At 38.1% G+C, this 20,277-nt stretch overlaps 1 protein-coding gene and 1 pseudogene across 1 annotated transcript; one reads left to right on the plus strand and one right to left on the minus strand.

The window, feature by feature from the left end:
• The first annotated feature begins 5,960 nt into the window (after nucleotides 1-5,960).
• On the plus strand, nucleotides 5,961-13,458 carry OR9A2 (olfactory receptor family 9 subfamily A member 2). The gene is given in 2 exon segments (XM_074378979.1): nucleotides 5,961-11,163; nucleotides 11,165-13,458. Coding segments are annotated over 2 exon segments (942 nt in total). The 5' UTR covers nucleotides 5,961-10,588; the 3' UTR covers nucleotides 11,532-13,458.
• A 4,401-nt stretch (nucleotides 13,459-17,859) lies between these two features.
• On the minus strand, nucleotides 17,860-18,188 carry LOC101039282 (protein S100-A10 pseudogene; annotated as a pseudogene).
• Between the last annotated feature and the right edge of the window lie 2,089 nt (nucleotides 18,189-20,277).

The following is a 20,277-nucleotide window of genomic DNA, read 5'->3' on the forward strand; positions in this document are numbered from 1 at the left end:
TTTTGGCTTTTTTTGCAATTGTTTTTGGTGTTTTAGTCATGAACACTTTGCCCATGCCTATATACTGAGTGGTATTGCCTAGGTTTTCTTCTAGGGTTTTTACGGTTTTGGATTTTACATTTAAGTCTTTAATCCATCTTGAGTTAATTTTTGAATAAGGTGTAAGGAAGGAGTCCAATTTTAGTTTTCTGCATATGGCTAGCCAGTTTTCCCAGCACCATTTATTAAATAGAGAATCCTTTCCCCATTGCTGTTTTTTGTCAGGTTTGTCAAATATCAGATGGTTGTAGATGTGTGGTTTTGTTTCTGAGGTCTCTGTTCTGTTCCATTGGTCTATGTATCTGTTTTGGTACCAGTACCATGCTGTTTTGGTTACTGTAGCCTTGTAGTTCCAGTTTGAAGTTAGGTAACGTGATGCCTCCAGTTTTGTTCTTTTTGCTTAGGGTTGTCTTGGCTATGTGGACTCTTTTTTGGTTCCATATGAAATTTAAAATAATTTTTCTAATTGTGCAAAGAAAGTCAATAGTAGCTTGATTGGAACAGCATTGAATCTATAAATTACTTTTTCACAATATTGATTCTTCCTATCCATGTGGATGGAATGTTTTTCCATTTGTTTGTGTCCTCTCTTATGTCCTTGAGCAGTGGTTTGTAGTTCTTCTTGAAAAGGTTCTTCATATCCCTTGTAAGTTGCATTCCTAAGTATTTTATTCTCTTTATAGCAGTTGTGATTGGGAGTTCAAGATGATATGACTCTGTGCTTGACTATTGTTGGTGTATAGGAATGCTTGTGATTTTTGCCATTGATTTTGTATCCTGAGACTTTGCTGAAGTTGCTTATCAGCTTAAGGAGTTTTGGGGCTGAGACAATGGGGTTTTCCAAATATATAATCATGTCATCTGCAAACATACAATCATGTCATCTGCAAACAGAGACAATTTGACTCCCTCTCTTTCCATTTGAATACTTCTTTCTTTGAATATTTCTTTCTTTTGCCTGATTGCCCTAGCCAGAACTTCCATTACTGTACTAGATAGGGGTGATGAGAGATGGCATCCTTATCTTGTACCAGTTTCAAAGGGAATGCTTCCAGTGTTTGCTCATTCAGTATAATATTGGCTATCGGTTTGTAATAAGTAGCTCTGTTATTTTGAGATATGTTCCATCAATACCTAGTTTGTTGTGAGTTTTTAGCATGAAGGGTTTTGAATTTTATCAAAGGCCTTTTCTGCATCTATTGAGATAGTCATGTGGTTTTTGCCATTGGTTCTGTTTATGTAATGTATTAGATTTATTGATTTGTGTATGTTGAACCAGCCTTGCATCCCAGGGATGAAACCAACTTGATTGTAGTGGATAAACTTTTTGATGTGCTGCCGGATTCAATTTGCAAGTATTTTATTGAGGATTTTCGCATCAATGTTCATCAGGGATATTGGCCTGAAATTTTCTTTTTGTGTTGGTCTCTGCCAGATTTTGATATCAGGATGATGCTGGCCTCATAAAATGAGTTAGGGAGGAGTCCCTCTTTTCTGTTGTTTGGAATAGTTTCAGCTCCTCTTTGTACCTCTGGTAGAATTTGGCTTTGAATTTTTCTGGTCCTGGACTTTTTTTGGTTAGTAGGCTATTAATTACTGCCTCAATTTTAGAACTTGTTATTGTTCCATTCAGGAGTTTGCCTTCTTCCTGATTTAGCCTTGGGAGGATGCACGTGTCCAGGAATTTATCCATTTCTTGTAGATCTTCTAGTTTATTTGTGTAGAGGTGTTTATAGTATTCTCTGATAGTAGTTTGTATTTCTATGGGATCAGTGGTAACATCCCCTTTATCATATTTTTATTATGTCTATTTGATTCTTCTATCTTTTCTTCTTTATTAGTCTACCTAGCTATTTTGTTAATTTTTTGAAAAAACTAGCTTCTGGATTCATTGATTTTTTGAAGGGTGTGTGTGTGTGTGTGTGTGTGTGTGTGTCTGTGTGTCTGTGTGTGTCTGTGTTTCTAGCTCCTTCAGTTCTGCTCTTATCTTATTTATTTCTTGTCTTCTGCTATCTTTTGAATTTGTTTGCTCTTGCTCCTCTAGTTCTTTTAATTGTAATGTTAAAGTGTCAATTTTAGATCTTTCTACCTTTCTGATGTGGGCATTAGTGCTATAAATTTTCCTCTTAACACTGCTTTGGCTATGTCCCAGAGATTCTGGTATGTGTTGTCTTTGTTCTCATTGGTTTCAAAAAGCCTATTTATTTCTGCCTGACCTTTCTTTCTGGCTGCCCTTAACATTTTTTCCTGTTTCAAGCTTGGAGAAGCTGGCGACTATGTGTCTTGGGTTTGTTCTTCTTGAGGAGTGTCTTAGTGGCATTCTCTGTATTTCCTGAATTTGAATGTTGCCCTGTCTTGCTAGGTTGGGGAAGTTCTCCTCGATAATATCCTGAAGTGTGTTTTCCAACTTGGTTTCATTTTTCCCTGTCACTTCAGGTACACCAATTAATCGTAGGTTTGGTCTTTTCACATAGTACCATATTTCTGGGAGGCTTTGTTCATTTATTTTTACTTTTTTCCTAATCTTGTCTTCACACCTTATTTCAGTAAGTTGATCTTCAATCTCTGATATCCTTTCCTCCACTTGATCAGTTTGGCTATTGATACTTATGTATGCTTCACAAAGTTCTCATGCTGTATTTTTCTGCTCCATCAGGTCATTTATGTTCTTCTCTAAACTGGTTATTCTAGTTAGCAGTTCCTGTAACCTTTTACAAAAGTTCTTGGCTTCCTTGCATTGGGTTAGAACATGCTCCTCTAGCTCACAGAAGTTTGTTATTACCAACCTTCTGAAGCCTACTTCTGTCAATTAGTCCACCTCATTCTCTGTCCAGTTTTGTGCCCTTGCTGGTGAGGAGTTGCAATTATTTGGAGGAGAAGAGACATACTGGTTTTTGGAATTTTCAGCATTTTTGCACTGTTTTTCCTCATCTTTGCACATTTATCTGCCAGATCTTTGAGGCTGATGACCTTTGGATGGGGTTTCTGTGTGGGGGTTCTTTATATTGATATTGATGTTGTTGCTGATTGTCAGTTTTTCTTCTAACAATCAAGGCCCCTCCTCTGCAGGTCTGCTGGAGTTTGTTGACCCTTGTTGGGAGGTCTCTCCCAGTCAGGAGGGACAGGGTTCAGGGACTCACTTGAGGAGGCAGTCTGTCCCTTAGCAGAGCTGGTGTGCTGTGCTGGGAGAATTCCTCTTGTTAAGATCAGCCACTCTCTTCAGAGCCAGCAAGCAGGAATGATTAAATCGGCTGAAGCTGCATCCACAGCTGTCCCTTCTTCCAGGTGCTCTGTCCCAGAGAGATGGGAGTTTTGTCTGTAAGCCCCTGGCTAGGGCTGTTACCTTTCCTTCAGAGATACCCTTCCCAGTGAGGAGGAATCTAGAGAAGCAGTTTGGCCACAGACGCTTTGCCATGCTGTGGTTAGTTCCACCTAGTCCAGACCTCCCAGCATCCTTAACTGTCAGGGGAAAACTGCCTACTAAAGCCTCAGTAATGGTGTATTCCCCTCCCCACACCAAGCTGGATTATCCCAGGTCAACTTCAGGCTGCTGTGCTGGCAGCGAGAATTTCAAAATTTCAAGCCAGTGATTCTTAGCTGGGTAGGTTCCAGGAGAGTGGGACACACTGAGCAAGACCACTTGGCTCCCTGGCTTCAGCCTCCTTTCCAGGGAGAGTGAATGGTTCTGTCTTTCTGGGATTCCAGGCACCAGTGGGGCACAAAAAAGACTCCTCTAGCTAGCTCAATGTCTGCTCAAACAGCTGCCCAGTTCTGTGCTTGAAACCCAAGGCCCTGGTGGTATAGGCACACAAGGGAGTCTCCTTATCTGCAGACTGTAAAAGCTGTGGGGAAAGCATAGTAACCCAGCTGGGTAGTACAGTCCTTCACAGCTTCTCTTGGCTTGGGGGAGGGAGGTCCCCTGGCACCTTGCACTTCCCGGGTGAGGCAATGCCCTACCCTGCTTCTGCTCGCCTTCCATGGACTGCCCTCATTGCCTAACCAGTCCCAGTGAGATGAACTGGGCTTCTCAGTTGGAAATGTAGAAATCACCCACCTTCTGCATTGGTCTCCCTGGGAGCTGCAGCCTGGAGCTGTTCCAATTCGGCCATGTTGGCCCCTCCTTTGGATTTATTTATTTCAAAATATTTTCAACTTTATTAAGATTAAATTTTGTACAACATCTGTGGCCATTTATTTTATTTTGAAGCTTTAATGGGTACATAATAATTGTTCACATTTGGGGGATATATGTGATATTTTGATGTGTATACAGTGTGTAGTGACCAAATTAGGGTAATTAGGGTATCTATCACCTCAAACATTAGTCATTTCTTTGTGTTGGGGACATTCAAGCTCCTCTCTTTTAGCTATTTTGAAATACACAATACATAGTCATAGTCATTAAACTTGTCACCCTGCTATGCCATAGAACAGAGGAACTTATTTCTCCTATCTAACTATAATTTTGTACCCATTAACCAAACTCTCCCTATCTTCCCCTCCCCTATACCCCTTCTAACTTCTGTTAACCATTATTCTATTCTATACTTCTATGAGATCAACTGTTTCAGTTTCCACATATGAGTGAGAACATGTGGTATTTGTCTTTATGTGCCTGGGCCTTGGTACATTAAGTGGAATTATTTCACTTAATATTATGTCCTCCAGTTTTATCCATATTGACACAAATGACAAGATTTCATTCCTTTTAATGACGAAATTCTATTCCATTGTATATATACCACATTTTCTTTATTCATTCATCCATTGATGGATACTTGAGTTCATTCTATATCTTGACTATTTTGAGTAGTACAATGCAGCCATTTTAAGTGTAAGCTGTGAAGAGTTTTGACAGATTTATATGCATCGAATCTCCTCATCAATCGACTTATAGAACCTGTTTATCACCCAAAAGTTTTGTTTGTGCCCCTTCCAGGTCAATTTCTATTTCCAATTTCAGTCTCAGGCAACCATTTGCCTTTCGTTACTACAGATTAAATTTTGTTTTCTTTAGTTTCTTAAATAATAAAGAATTGACCTTTATGTGTGGATTCTTTGTCTTAACATAACATTTTAGAGACTCATCCTTGACCCATGATGATGCATCTGTAAACAATTCATTTCTTTTTATTGCCTGTAGTACTTTACTGTATGAATATACCACAGTTTATTTATCTGCCCACTTATTAATTGTCATTTGGGTCGTTTTGTAGCTTTTTATGAATAAAACTATCAACATTCATGTTTTTTATACTTGAAAATATGTTTTCATTTGCCTTGGGAAAATATCTGAGTAAAATTGCAGGTATGTATGGTAAGTGTATATTAAACTGTTGTTATTTGTACCCATTTACATCCCCACCAGCAATGTATGAAGATTCCAGTTGCTCCACATCTTCATCAACACTTAATGTGGTTAACATCAGTTGAAGATATCTGTCTGGATCTGTGTCTAAACTTTGTATTTTGTTTGTCTTTTGTTCATTGATCTACATGATATTATGCCAAAATCACACTGTCTTGATTACTGTGGCTTCATAGTAAGTCTTGAAATTAGGTATTGTGAGCTCTCCAGCTCTGTTCTTTTTCAAAATTGTTTTTGCTACTTATGTCCGTCACATTTGCAGATAAGTTTTAGGGCCAGCTTTTTGATGTTAACATATATTTGCGATTTTGATTGAAATTGCGTTGAACCTATAAGCTAATTTGGAGAGAATAGACATTTTAGCAAAATTGAATATTCTGATTCATGATAATAGAATATTTCACCATCTGTTTAGGTCTTCTTTAATTTCTCTCAAGAATTTTTTATAGTTTTAAGTGTATAGGTCTTACATATAGCTTGTTAAATGTATTTCTTAATTTTCTTCATGTTTTGAATGTTATTATAAATTGTATTATTTATTTACATTTCCAATGTTTATTGCTAGCGTATAACAATACCATAGATTTATTTGTATATTGACATTTTATCCTGTGACCTTGATAATCACACTTATTAGTTCCCATGGACTTCTTAGGATTTTCAACATATAGAGATTATGTTATTTGCAAATAAAAATTTATTTTTTTATTTCCTAATGGTATGCTTTTTATTTCATTTTCTTGCTTTATTGAATTGGCTAAAACTTCCACTGCAATGTTGAGTAGAAATGGTTAGAGAAGATAGCCTTTCCTTGTTCCCAATCTTAGAACAAAAGTGTTAAGTCTTTCACCATTAGGTTTGATGTTAGTGCCAGGCTTTTTATTGTTGGTGTTTTGTTGTTGTTGTTTTTTAGTAGATTCTGCTTACCAGTTTGAGGAAGAGCTTTTGTTGCCAGTTTTTAAGAAATGAGTGTTGATTTATTTTGTCGGATGTCTTTTCTGCCCCTATCCAAATTATCACATGATTTTTCTCTGATTTTATTAATATGGTGAATTACTTTGATTAATCTCCTAATGTTAAATCAACTTGGCATTTTTGAGATAAAAATCATATCTTGTTCTAGTTTACTATACTCCTTACATATTGCTAATTTTTAAAGGAATTTTATATCTATGTTCATGAGGGATACTGGTTAATAGATTTATTTTCCTGTGATGTTGTTGGTACCAAGATAATTCTGGCCTTATAAAACAAATTGGAAAGTGTTCACTTCTCCTCAATGTTCTAGATGATATTTTGTAGGATTAGTATTATTTCTTTCTTAAATTTTGGTAGAATATACCAGTAAAGCCATCTGGTTTTCTGTGCGAGAAAGTTTTTAATTCTGAATTCAATTTATTTGACGTATTTGGGAATATTCAGTTGGTACATTTGTTTTTGAGTCAGTTTTGGTCATTTTTATCATTCAAAAATGTTTATTTCATCAGGGTTGTTAATTGATTTCCCTTTTAAGGTGTCTTATTTTTATTCAACTTAAAATTAAAATTTTAATTATGCCTTCCACTTATAACAGACCAGGGAAACAAGACCCTTTGTATTATACAGTCTTAGTAATTGGTGTGAATCAATACAAAATGTTTGGAGTGTAATTTTGTGCCAATAAAAGGTGATAGCTTCAATGCACCTGTATTGGACCCAGCCATTCTAACTCTGGGAATTTTTTTCAGAAGTATAATTGTTTATGTACTTACAAAGATCTAAGAATATTTATAGCATCATTTTTTCATAATTAAAAATGGAAACAACAATGAAAACTAATTAATAGAGAGCTATCTAGTAAAGAAGGAAACATCCACATAATGGAATCCTATGTGAAAAAAGAGAGGTAGAGTAATCTGTGCTGATATAGAAAGTTATATTTTATATGTTGTTAAATGAGAAAGAAAGGTTGCAAACAGATTTTCACAGCCTTTACAAAAAGGGATATGGAGATATATGCTTGGAAAATTTCTCTAAAATTGTATGGCAAGTAGTTGGTCAATTTAAGGAATTCCTTGGTCAATTTAAGGAATTGGAAGAAAGATTATTCCCAATTTATACCCTTAGGCACCAATTGAAATTCTCAGATTTAACAGGTATACTTAAAATGAAAACCAAAATGCAGACAAATGTTTTATAATTCCTACTTTTTCTGTCTTACTCCAGCAGTAGACAGATTTCCAATTTACATTTTGTCAGTTCCTTCAGGCTGCAAACATAACTGCGTACATAAGCTGTCCTTATGCTCTCTCTGCTTTACAGTGGTCCAGCTGGTAATCAGGGACATGCCATTGGGAAAAAAAAATGGCTGGAAGAATCTTGCTCAAATGCATACAGATGCACATACGTTCAGAGGAGTGAAAACCTGAGGCAATAGCACAGAATAGAGTTCGATTTAGGGATGGAACCTCTTACAGTATTCTGTAGGGTCTACAGGACTAAGAGCAGGAGCTTTGTCAAAATGAATGAAGGAGTCATCAGGCTTTTTAGAGGATTTTGGTGAAGTTAAGGTTTTGATCAAGACCAACATGCAGACTTTTTTGGGATATTGGTGCATGTTTCAGAGGCCAATTGTGGTGTCTCCTATTGTGGAAGGAGGTTGATTTGGGCTCCAAACAACTGGAAAAAACTTGAGAAAAGCCTAAGGACAGAGGGGGTTAACTGTTTAGACTCAGAGACATACGGAAACCTAGACTTGAGGCTTTACAGGAAGGCAGCCCTGTTATTAAGAATTCCCTGATTGGTAAGATTTCAGGTTTTCCCACCAAACAAAACCTTTCAAAAGTCCTAAAACTTAATTGGTCAAAAATGGGAACAACTTAGAGTTTGTTCTGCTCCCACTAGACTGATTGCCTGGGGACTCCCTGAATGTGGGCTAATAAGAAGAGGTACCTCAGTGACTAAATACCTTTGGGAAGAAGAGAAGAGGGAGGGGAGCAGAGAGAGAGAGGACCCCCAATTTTGAACAACACTTATTTCTGGGCTTTTTCTAAGCTCTTCTCTGAGGACAGTTTCCTTCGTCATGAATAGAGATGGCAGCAACTTGCCCTGGCCCCTGTGCATGGCTCAGCACCAGCAAGACAGGAGGTAGCCTCAGTGGAGCCCTAGAGAAAATTAGAAGGGGCAGCGAAGCCCCTCCATAGAGGTCAGTATCTTCCTAAGGGGTCTCCTCTGTGAAGGAGAGGGTGAGAGCAGTTTAGGGTGGGACGTTCTGGGCCTACCTATCTTCTAGATCTTGAAGTGTGGGCTAGCGGAGCAGCAGAGTGTATAGGCTAATCTCGAAATCCTTCCTGCATAGCAGAGAGCACTTCCAGCTCCTCTCAGACCCAATGCTAGACGTAGACACAGCTCCCTGATAGTTGGGGTCCTTCTCGCTCATGGTTCCTCATCCTGTGCTGGTTATGCAGAGGTTGTGGAAAAGCAGACCACTGAGCTTTCCCATCAATCCTGCCCCTGAAGCTTTGTTAACTGTTAGTAAAACAGTGACAGAAACAGGGAGGGGGTTACCTAAGGAAGGGAAGGGAGGGAAGGAAAGTGGCAATGTGAAGGAGGAAGGAAAACCAACTGGAGTAGGATTGAGGGAATGTGGCCCAACCTGCCCTGGCCAGAACAGGATTATTTAATCATACATAAGCATCTTATACATAAATATATGACATGTATATCTTATATATTTAAATATCTCATAAATAAAATACATATGATATATATTTTATATATCTTATGTTAGTAAGATAAGATAAATAATATAATAAATAATATAAGATATGGTAGTTAGCTGTGTGGGTGATGAAATCTAACAGACCCGGGTTTAAATCTTGACTCAGACAGCTATTAGTTGGGTTCCCTTGTGATGAATTAATATATAATTTAATATATAAGATATAACTATGATATATATTATATAATATCTAGCTATATAAGTTATATATAATATATAACTACTTAATTTATGTATGTAAATTTTATGTGCCAGCCTCAGAATACAACAGTGAAGATATGTCCTAGCCCTTATGAAGTTTATATTCTAATGTCGTAGATAAATAATAAATAAACTTCCTCTTCCTCTTCGTTGCTTAATTTTTTTCCATGTGGCACGATTAATAAACTAGGCTATTACATATTTTTCTTACGTGTCTTGTGTGTGGTCTATCCCCCACCTCTTCCTTGAATATAAGTTCCATAGGGCATGGAATTTTCTTTGTTCTGTTCATGACTACATTTGTTTATTGTTAAATGAAGGAATTAAGTAAATAATTATACATAATACCACATAATAACAACAACTGCTATGAAAAAAACGGAAGTCCAATAATGAGTGTGTCTTCCTGTTTTGGGCAGAGCAATTGGAAAGAGTCTTTGGAAAGGGTGACATTTGAATAATGGGATGAAGCGACAGGCTGAGAGCCAGGCATCCGTAACAGCTGGCAGTCCCAGATCTTTTCCTTATCTGTGCCAGGTGCCATCTTTCCTTCCTCCCTCAACTTTGGAAGGAACATGGAATTAGAGAAGAATGGTTTTGCTTTGGGAAATTATCCCAAGTTCCAGAGTTCTCATTTAGAGATCTTGCTGTTCTGTAAAATGGAGATTTTAAAATTTGGAACAGCAGGGATTTTCTGCTGGCCTTAAGGTGAATTCATGCATTACCATTACAGATGAGAGCTGGAGTTTAAAGTTCCATCCTTTGAACATCATATAAATCTGTGCCAGATGCCTTTATGTCATCTGGCACAGGTAACCTAAGAGAATTTAGGACAACTCCAAGATCGGAGGGACTTGATTGACTCACCTTCAAAACTGGCCTATTTAAAAGGTCTTAGCCTCTGCCCACTGAGAGAAGCTACATCTAGTGGGGAAAAGACCAGGAAGGTGTTTCACCACCGATAGAAGAAGATGTCATCACCCACTCCAGGGGGCTGGTTACACAGCGAAGTGAGAGGCTCACATGTAGACTTGGGGTGACAACATGTCCCTCAAGCTATGTGCTGAGCACAGTAGCAGGAACACGTCACCTGATTCTCAGGTTGGAAATAGTTTCGTATCCTAATCTTTCTTTCTTCTCTCTAGAGAGCAGGACTATGTGGAGCAATGCCACCTCTCTTTTAATCTCTGGGCTTCAAAAGAAGCAGAATTAAGGACTAAATGATGGATAACCACTCTAGTGCCACTGAATTCCACCTTCTAGGCTTCCCTGGGTCCCAAGAATTACACCAGATTCTTTTTGCTGTATTCTTTTTCTTCTACTTGGTGACATTAATGGGAAACACAGTCATCATTGTGATTGTCTGTGCGGATAAACGTCTGTAGTCCCCCATGTATTTCTTCCTTGGCCACCTCTCTGCCCTAGAGATCCTTATCACAACCATAATTGTCCCCATGATGCTTTGGGGATTGCTGCTCCCTGGGATGCAGACAGTGTCTTTGTCTGCATGTATTGCTCAACTTTTCCTGTACCTCGCTGTGGGGACCACAGAGTTTGCATTACCTGGAGTGATGGCTGTGGACCATTATGTGGCTGTGTGTAACCTTTTGAGGTACAACATCATTATGAACAGCAGTACCTGTATTTGGGTGGTAATTGTGTCATGGGTGTTTGGATTTCTTTCTGAAATCTGGCCAGTATATGCCACATTTCAGTTTACCTTCTGCAAATCAAATTCCTTAGACCATTTTTACTGTGACCGAGGGCAGTTGCTCAAGCTGTCCTGTGACAACACTTTTCACAGAGTTTATCCTTTTCTTAATGGCTGTTGTTATTCTCATTGGTTCTTTGATCCCTACAATTGTCTCCTACACCTACATCATCTCCACCATCCTCAAGATCCCATCAGCCTCTGGCCAGAGGAAAACCTTCTCCACCTATGCTTCCCACTTCACCTGTGTTGTGATCGGCTATGGCAGCTGCTTGTTTCTCTACGTGAAACCCAAGCAAACGCAGGGAGCCGAGTACAATAAGATAGTTTCCCTGTTGGTTTCTGTGTTAACCCCCTTCCTGAACCCTTTCATCTTTACTCTCCGGAATGACAAAGTCAAAGAGGTCCTCCAAGATGGAGCGAAACGCTGCTGTCAACTCCTCAAAGATTAGCTGTTCTCGAAGTCAGTATTAGGTGGTACAAGCCTCACTGTCAATTATTAAGTCACCTAGAGAGCTCTGACTTCTAACTCCTCTCTTCTCTTACCATCATTACAAAAGTCAAAGAGTGTATACACTTCCCAATCACACTATGGAAGTAGATTAGGCTGGTAAAAATTAAATCCATTTTCTGCCCAGGAGAGTCTCATAGCCTTAGTTCCTGCCTGTTTCCACTGTTGAACATATTCTTGTGATTTGGGAGAGACTAGTGAAAGGAAATGCATATATTTTCTTAAGAGTTCTATTAGTCCAATAAATTTCCTTATAGTCGACCTCTGAAAATGTGTTTTCTGGGGAAGGGAGGAATTGAGGATGGAGGTGGACTGAGAGAGGTGTCCTAATCAGAGTATAAAGGTAGAGATGCTCACTTTGGTCCTTCATCAACTGTTGCTAAGCCCTTTCCTCTATTTTTGTGCAATTTTTTGACAAGATGACCATATATATTTTAGATATCCTAAGGCTCTTTTTCTTTGCCCCACTGATACTGCAAAGTAAGTGTAACATGTTTACTTTACACTGATACTGCAAAGTAAGTGTAACACGTTTATGTTTTGTCACAGAATTACTCTAGAATGGTGACATGAAGATTGGAATGCTTCTCATTCAGCAAATCTTTGTGGTGTAAAGAAGATAAAAATATTTGAGGATAAAAATGGGGGAAAAATTATTTTTGTTAAACTTCAGCATATTTCTTTCACTGCCCATCTTTGTGATGGGCATAGGGACAGGGGCAAATAAGAGCTAAATGACTAATTCTAGAGAGCATCCTGTATTTTATAGCTGTTTAAAACAACTATGTCTGTTCAGATTGTATCTAGATATAGACTTCAAACTTTATAATGTCTTTTGATTCTTCATCTCTCAAATCCCAAAGTCTCAATACCATCATGTATATCTTCTCTGTGGACAGAATTTAAAAAAAAAAATAAGAGGCCTTCTTTTTGACTCCCAGATTTCCAGCAATTCCAGGGATTGGCTGTTTGGTAATCTAACTGTTGGAATTTCACATAATATTGGAAGAAGGGTTTGTAAGGAAGAAAATTGAGCTGTTCAGCAGTAGGATGATGAGGTTACTGAGAATTTTAAAGAGTACTGTGTGAGGATGCCTTGTTGTCTTGTCTTGTGAGGAGCAACAACCACCATGTATGGATTGGGTAGATGGCATTGTATTAAAGTACCAGACAAGGTGGGGAATGGACTTTTAATTCAGCCAGTCCATGCTCTGCAAGCCAACCAGTGGGCCCTGGTGGGACTGCATTGGCTGGAGGAAGGGGAGACTTTTGCTTAAACAAAGGTGCCCTTAGTTTCCAAGCCCAGTTAATGAGGATCTGTTCTAACCAGAAAGACTACCATTTTTCTGATTCATTTACCCAGAGATGTATCCTTTAACAGATGAGAAAATAGAGGCTCAGAGAATTTAAATAACTTGCCAGCGTTTACTTAGCCATTCACTACATCACATCCATCAGACCAGAAAAACATAAAACTCTGAGAATACTAAGTATTGATCTGAATGCTGGAGAATAGATTTCTTAAAAATCAACTTCTGGTGGAAACATAAGATATAAGATTCTATTATAAAGACACTTGCACATATATGTTCACTGCAGCACTGTTTACAATAGCAAAGACTTGGAACCAACCCAAATGCCCATCGATGATAGATTGGACAGGGAAAATGTGGCACATATACACCATGGAATACTATGCAGTAATAAAAAACGATGAGTTTGTGTCCTTTGTAGGGACATGGATGAACCTGGAAACCATCATTCTCAGCAAACTGACACAAGAACAGAAAATTAAAAACCACATGTTCTCACTCATAGGTGGGTGTTGAATGATGAGAACACATGGACACAGGAAGCAGAGCATCATACACTGGGGTCTGTGGGGGAGAGCAGGGGAGGGACAGTGGGGGGTAAGGAGTTGGGGCAAGATAACATGGGGAATAATGCCAGATATAGGTGATGGGGATGGAGGCAGCAAACCACATTGCCATGTATGTACCTATGCAGCAATCCTACCTGTTATTCACATGTACCCCAGAACCTAAAGAGCAATAAAAATATATATATATATATATATTTTTTTTTTTAAAACTACACTAGGAAAAAAGATATAAGAGCTAAATAATCAGATATATTTCTATAATTAAGTTCTAGTACAGTCATAATTAGATAGTAGTAGTCCATTTTGTGTTGCTATAACAGAATATAAATGAAAATAAACTTATTTGTTTATAAAGTTTATAATGAAAATAAACTTATTTGGCTTATGATTCTGGACACTGAGAATTTATTTGGCTTATGATTCAAGAGCGTAACATGGGCATCTGGCAAGGGCCTTCGTGCTGTGTCATCCTATGGTGGAAGGTGGAAGAGCAAGAGAGGGCAAGAGTGAGAGAGCAAGAAAGGGCCAAACACACTTTTATAACAGATCCACCCTTGGAATAACAAACCCACTCCTGTGAAAACAGCATTGATGCATTCATGAGGGGATATCCCTCATGACTTAATCACCTCTTAAGGTCTTACCTCTCAACAGTGTTACAATGGCATTCAAAACTTCAACATGAGTTTTGGAGGGGACATTCATATCATAGCATTCCACCCCTGGTTCCTCAAAAGTAACATCCTTCTCACATACAAAATACATTCATCCCATCCCCATAGCTGCTAAATGTCTTAACCGATTCCAGCACCAACTCAAAAGTCCAAAGTCAAGAGTCTCATCTAAATCAGATATGGGTGAGACTCAAGCCATAATTTATCCCAAGGAAAATTTCTCTTCACCTGTATAAGCTTGTGAACTAATGTTACATCTTTCCAAAATATAATGTAAGACAGGCATAGAATAGACATTCCCATTCCAAAAGAAAGGAATAGGCAAGAAGAAAGAGGTGACTGGTCCCGAAGAAGTATAAAACCCAACAGGGAAACCAACATTAAGCCTTAAAGCTGGAAAATAATCTCCTTTGACTCCCTGTCCCACATCCTGGGCACCCTGGGGTTAGGGTTGAGCCCTCAAGCCTTTGCTGTGGTCAGTCCATTCAGCAGCTCTCACAGGTTAGAGTCTAGTGCCTGCAGTTCTCTCAGGCTGGTGTTGCACACTAGTAACTCTGAAGTTCTCGAGTGTCAGGGGCAATTCTGCTCCCACAGCCTCACTAGGTATACCCTGGTAAAGACTTTCTATGATGGCTCTGTTCCTGCAGCAAGTTTCTGCCTGAGCCCACAGGCTTCCTGTAGCGTCCTTTGAAATCTAGGTGGAGGAAGTCATGCCTTCATAGCTCTTGCATTGTGCATCCCTACAGAATTAACACCAAATGGTTGCCACCAAAGTCTACCAATTGTACCTTCCTTCCAGAGTGTTGGGTCAAGCCACACCTGGGGTTACTTGGACCACACCAGGAGCAGCCAAAGAACACTGTCCTGTAATGCAGGAAGCAGAAACTCCAGGTGCCTCTGGGCAGCTAGCCTGTGAAGGGCACCCTGTGCCTATTCCTCAAAGCCATTCTGCCCTCCTGGATCTCTAGGCCTGTGATTGAATGAGCAGCCTCAAAGGTCTCTGAAATGTCCATTGTCTTGATTAGCCCTTCTATTTATACTAAGCTCATTAGCAAATGGTCAGTTGGTCACACCCTTGGTCTGCTATCTTAAGCATACTTTTTCATTCTTCATGTGGGAAGGCTGAACATTTTCAAAATCTTTCCATTCTGCTTTTTTTTTTTTAAAGTTATAGATTCCATCTTTAAGTTATTTCTTTTCTCTTACATTTTACTGCATATGGTTAAAAGTAGCCATGCAGATCCTTCCATATTTTGCTTAGAAATTTCTTTCACTCTTAAATTCTGCCTTCCATAAAGCCCATGGGCATGGACACTGATAATAGTTTTAATCTGTGTCCCTGTACAAACCTTAGGTTGAATTGTAATCCCCAATGTTGTAGGTTGGGCCCGGTGGGAAGTGATTGAATCATAGGGGCAAATTTCTCATGAATGATTTGCACCATTCCCCTTGGTACTGTCCTTGCAATAGATCATGAGCTAGTTCTCATGAGACCTGGCCATTTAAAAGTGTGTAGCCCCTCCTCCCTCTCTCTTGCTCCGGCCCCTGCCGTTGGAAGGTGCCTGCTTCTCTTTTGCCTTCTGCTATGATTGGAAGCTTCTAGAGGCCTCCTCAAAAGCAGAGGCCACTATACTTCTTGTAAAGCCTGCAGAATTTAGAGCCAATTAAACCTCTTTTTTTTTTTTTATAAATGTCCCAGTCTCAGATATTTATTTATAGCAATGTGAGAACAGACTTAACGCAGGCAGAATTCAGTTCCTTGCCACTTCATATAAAACGATGGCCTTTATAAAAAGGATGGACATTCCTCTTTCTGACTCAGCTTTCATCAAAATGGCCATGACTTTTCATATTTCTACCAATATTCTGATCACAACCACATAAGTAATGTCTTAAAAGTTTCAGATTTTTCTACATTTCTTCTTTTCTTCTGAGTTTTTATTAGAATTTCCTTTAATGTTCAATTTATGGCAGTCTAGGATTTTTCTAGCCTGCTCTTCCAAATTCTTCCAACTTCTGCTCATTACCCAGCTAAAAGCCACTTTCACATTTTCAGTTTTTATAGCAAAAGCCCCACTCTTGGTGTACATTTTCTATCTTAGTCTGTTTTTGGTTGTTAGAATAGCACAGGCTAAGTAATTTGTAAAGAAAAGAAGTTTATTTGGCTCATGATTTTGGAGGCTGAGAAGTGCAAAGTCATGGTGCTGGCATTGGCAAGGGCCTTTATGCTGTGTCATTCCATGGTGGAAGGCAGAAATACAAGAGGTAGAGAGAGCAAGAGAGGCTGAACTCTCTTGCCCTGTCATGAATTTATTCACTCTCATGAAAATGAATCCATTTTTCCAATAGTGACATTAATTCATTCCTGAGAGCATAACCGTCATAACCTAATTACCTCTTAAAAGTTCCATCTCTCAACACTGTACAATGGCAGTCAAATTTCTTTCTTTTATTTTTTTGAGACAGAGTTTTGCTCTTGTTGCCCAGACTGGAGTGCAATGGTGCCATCTCGGCCACAACCTCCACCTCCTAGGTTCAAGTGATTCTCCTACCTCAGCCTCCCGAGTAGCTGGGATTACAGGCATGCATCTCCACGCCTGGCTGATTTTGTATTTTTAATAGAGATGGAGTTTCTCCATGTTGGTCAGGCTGATCTCGAATTCCCAACCTCAGGTCATCCACCCACCACAGCTCTTCTGAAACTCTGGGATTACAGGCGTGAGCCACTGGACCTGGCCGGCAATCAAATTGCAGTAAGAGTTTTGAAAGGGACATTCAAATCATAACAGTAGTAAATCTAGGAAACACATACTGTGCATATACTTTGACCTATTTTTAAGTTTGTTAATTCTTTCTTCAGCTATATTGTGTCTACAAATGAGCCTATGAAATAATTCCTCATGTCCCATATCATGGTTTTATTTATAGCATTTCCATTACATTCTTTCTTATAGTTTTAAGCTCTCTACCAGAAACCCTCTCTTGTTTATGCGTGTTGTCCACCTTTTCAACATCATCTAACATTTTCATTACACATACTATGTTTGCATTAAGTGAATATTTTCTATGACAGTCAACCCTTCATATCCGTGGATTCTTCATCTTGGATTCAACCAACTGCAGATAAAAAATATTTGGGGGAAAATGGTTGGTTGTGTATGTACTAAACATGTACATGCTTTTCTAAAATCATGATTTCCTAAACAATATAGAATAACAACTATTTACCTTGTATTAGGTAGTATTATAAGTAATTGAAAAATGATTTAATGTATACAGGATGATGTATGTAGGTTATATGCAAATAGTATACAATTTTATATGAAGAACTCGAGCATCTGTGGATTTCTGTATCTGTGGGGTTCCTCTTTTGGAACCTTGGCTTGAAACCAAGCCCTCACAGATACGGAGGGACCACTTTGTGACATTTTAAATCCTTTGTTGATTTTTTTAGTTATATTTTAAATGAATGCTCTAGAGCTTAACATATATATCTTTCTTTTCAGAACTAAAAAATGACTTATTTATTGAGGGCAAGAGGATGCAAACAATACCAAAATCAAAAGCTTGTCTGGCATTTAACTTTTCTTTCTCTGCTCATCCAATGGGAGTTAGATTTTATTTGTACACTTGCTAAGGGTCCTGATCTGCTCATGAAATCCTTATATGGGGGAAGCTGCAGGGCAGATTCCCTAAGTGACCCTTTGGGACAACTCTTCTCAGGGCCGGGGGAATTGCTCATTTCTGCCTACTTCTTTCCCTTCTGCTTCATGTGTACTACAAAATAGTCATTGCATGTAATGGCGAGGCCTGCAATTAGGGAAAAGAAGCTCTGGAAGCCCACTTTGCCATCTCTGTACTGGTGCAGGTCCTTCATTATTTTGTCCATGGCCAGAGGGTCTTTTTGATTTTCAAAAAATCCAGGGAACTCCTTTTCCATGAGTACTCTCAGGTCCTCCTTTGTTAAGTAGCCTTTATCTCCAGCAAATTTGTGAAATGTAGACATTATGATTTCCACGGCATGTTCCATTTGAGATGGCATTTTGGTGTGGCCTGTCGAAGCCTTGGCCAAGGCACGGTGGACGCTGGGCTAGCTAGTCACAGGGCGGCGAAGCGAGCGCAGTGGGCTGTGAGCCTTCCTTAGTACGTGCGGTGGGTGGGGAGCAGCATATATATCTTATAAGATTGACTTCAGATTTGTAGTAACAATGCTAGTGAGATATAAGAGCATTACTTTTATACAGCTCTATTTTTTCCCTCCTTTCGTTCTACTATTATTGTAATACATATTTCACCTATTTAGTCACAAACTTAACAATATATTGTTTTAATTGTTACTTATGATTTTAAAGGAGTTAGGAGAAGAAAAGAGAACATTCACAGATTTCTAGCATTTATAATGTTAACTGTATTTATTTTTTCTGGTTATCTTCATTTGTTTCTCAGATTCAGGTTTTTATGTGATATCATTTCATTAGTCCAAAACAGTTCTGCTCCTACCTAACTCTTTTGTGCTATTTTTGGTAAATATATTACATTTCTTTATGTGTTTCAGTCACAAATACAGTATATACTTGTTGTTTTATAGAACTTTTTAAAAACTAGTTAAAAGAAGAGAGAATAAACATGCATTTATATTTTCTTTTATAATTACTGCATATTCTTTATAATTATTTACCATAAAAAAACTTACTTTTATCACTGCTTTTAATTTTATTTATGTGGATTCTAAATACTGTCTGGTGTCACTTGCTTTCAGTCTGCAGAACTTCCTTTAGTATTTCTTGTAAGTTTGGTCTGCTAGCAACACATTCTCTCATTTAGTTTATCTCAGAATTCCTGTCTTCTTAATTTTTGAACGATGATTTTGCTGGCTATAGGATTTGTGGTTGACCTTGTTTTTTCTTTCACCACTTGGAATATGTCATCCTGATCCCTTCTGGTCTCAGTTGTTTCTGATGAGAATTCAGCTGTTGATCTTATTGAGGTTCCATTAAATGTGGGAAGTCATTTTTCTCTTGCTGCTTTGAAGATATTTTTCTCCTTGTTTCTCAGTGATTTTACTGTTATGTGCCTATTGTAGATCTCTTTGTGTTTATTCTACTAGAAGTTTATTGACCTTTGTGGGTGAGTAGATTAATGTTTTTCATTGAATTTGAGAAGTTTTCAACCATGATATCTTCAGATATTTTTGATGTTCTGTATCTCTCCTATTCTTCTGGTACTTCCATTACATGTATATTGGTACGCTTAGTGGTATCCCATATTTCTCTGACACTTTTTCATTTTTATATATTTCTTCTTTTTCTTGGATCTTTGGATTGCATAATTTCTATTGACCTGTCTTAAAGTTTACTGATTATTTCTTCTATCAGTTACAAGATACAGTCGTGCTCCTCTGGTAAATTTGTTCACTTTACTTATTGTACTTTTAAACCCTAGAATTTCCATTTCGGCCTTTTTATAATTTTGATATTTTTGTTGATATTCTCTACTCAGAGAAACATTGTCATCATACTCTTCTTTACTTTTTAAGCAAAATTGTTTCCTTTAATTCTCTGAACATATTTATAATGTCTACTTTGAATTTAAATGTTACATATGCCATCTGGTCCCTCTCACGTACAGTTTCTATTGTTGGCTTTTCCTCCTGTGTATGAGTCACACTTTCCTGTTTCTTTGCATATCTTGTAATTTTGTTGAAAACTACATGGTTTAGATATTATATTATATCACTATGGATACTGTTATCTCACTTCCAGGGGATTATTATTGTAATTTGATTGTCAAATTGTTTAGTGTCCTGGCTGGGCTATATTAGTGGAGTCTGTAGTCATGCACCACATAACAATGTATCATTCAGTGATGGACTGCATATAATATGAGTGGTTCTATAAGATAATAGTGGAGCTGAACAACTCCTCATGACATTGTAGCAGTTGTAACATCATAGCACATCACATTTCTCATGTGTTTGTGATGATGCTGGTATAAATAAATGTGCCATGGTGCAGTTGTATAAAAGCATAGCACATTGAATTAGAAATATAGCACAGTACCTAATGCTTGGTAATAATAATAATTTTATTAATTTATGTATTTACTATACTATGCTTTTTATCATTATTTTA

The sequence above is a fragment of the Saimiri boliviensis genome, chromosome 10 (genome assembly GCF_048565385.1).
Source record: "Saimiri boliviensis isolate mSaiBol1 chromosome 10, mSaiBol1.pri, whole genome shotgun sequence".
Lineage (NCBI taxonomy): Eukaryota > Metazoa > Chordata > Mammalia > Primates > Cebidae > Saimiri > Saimiri boliviensis.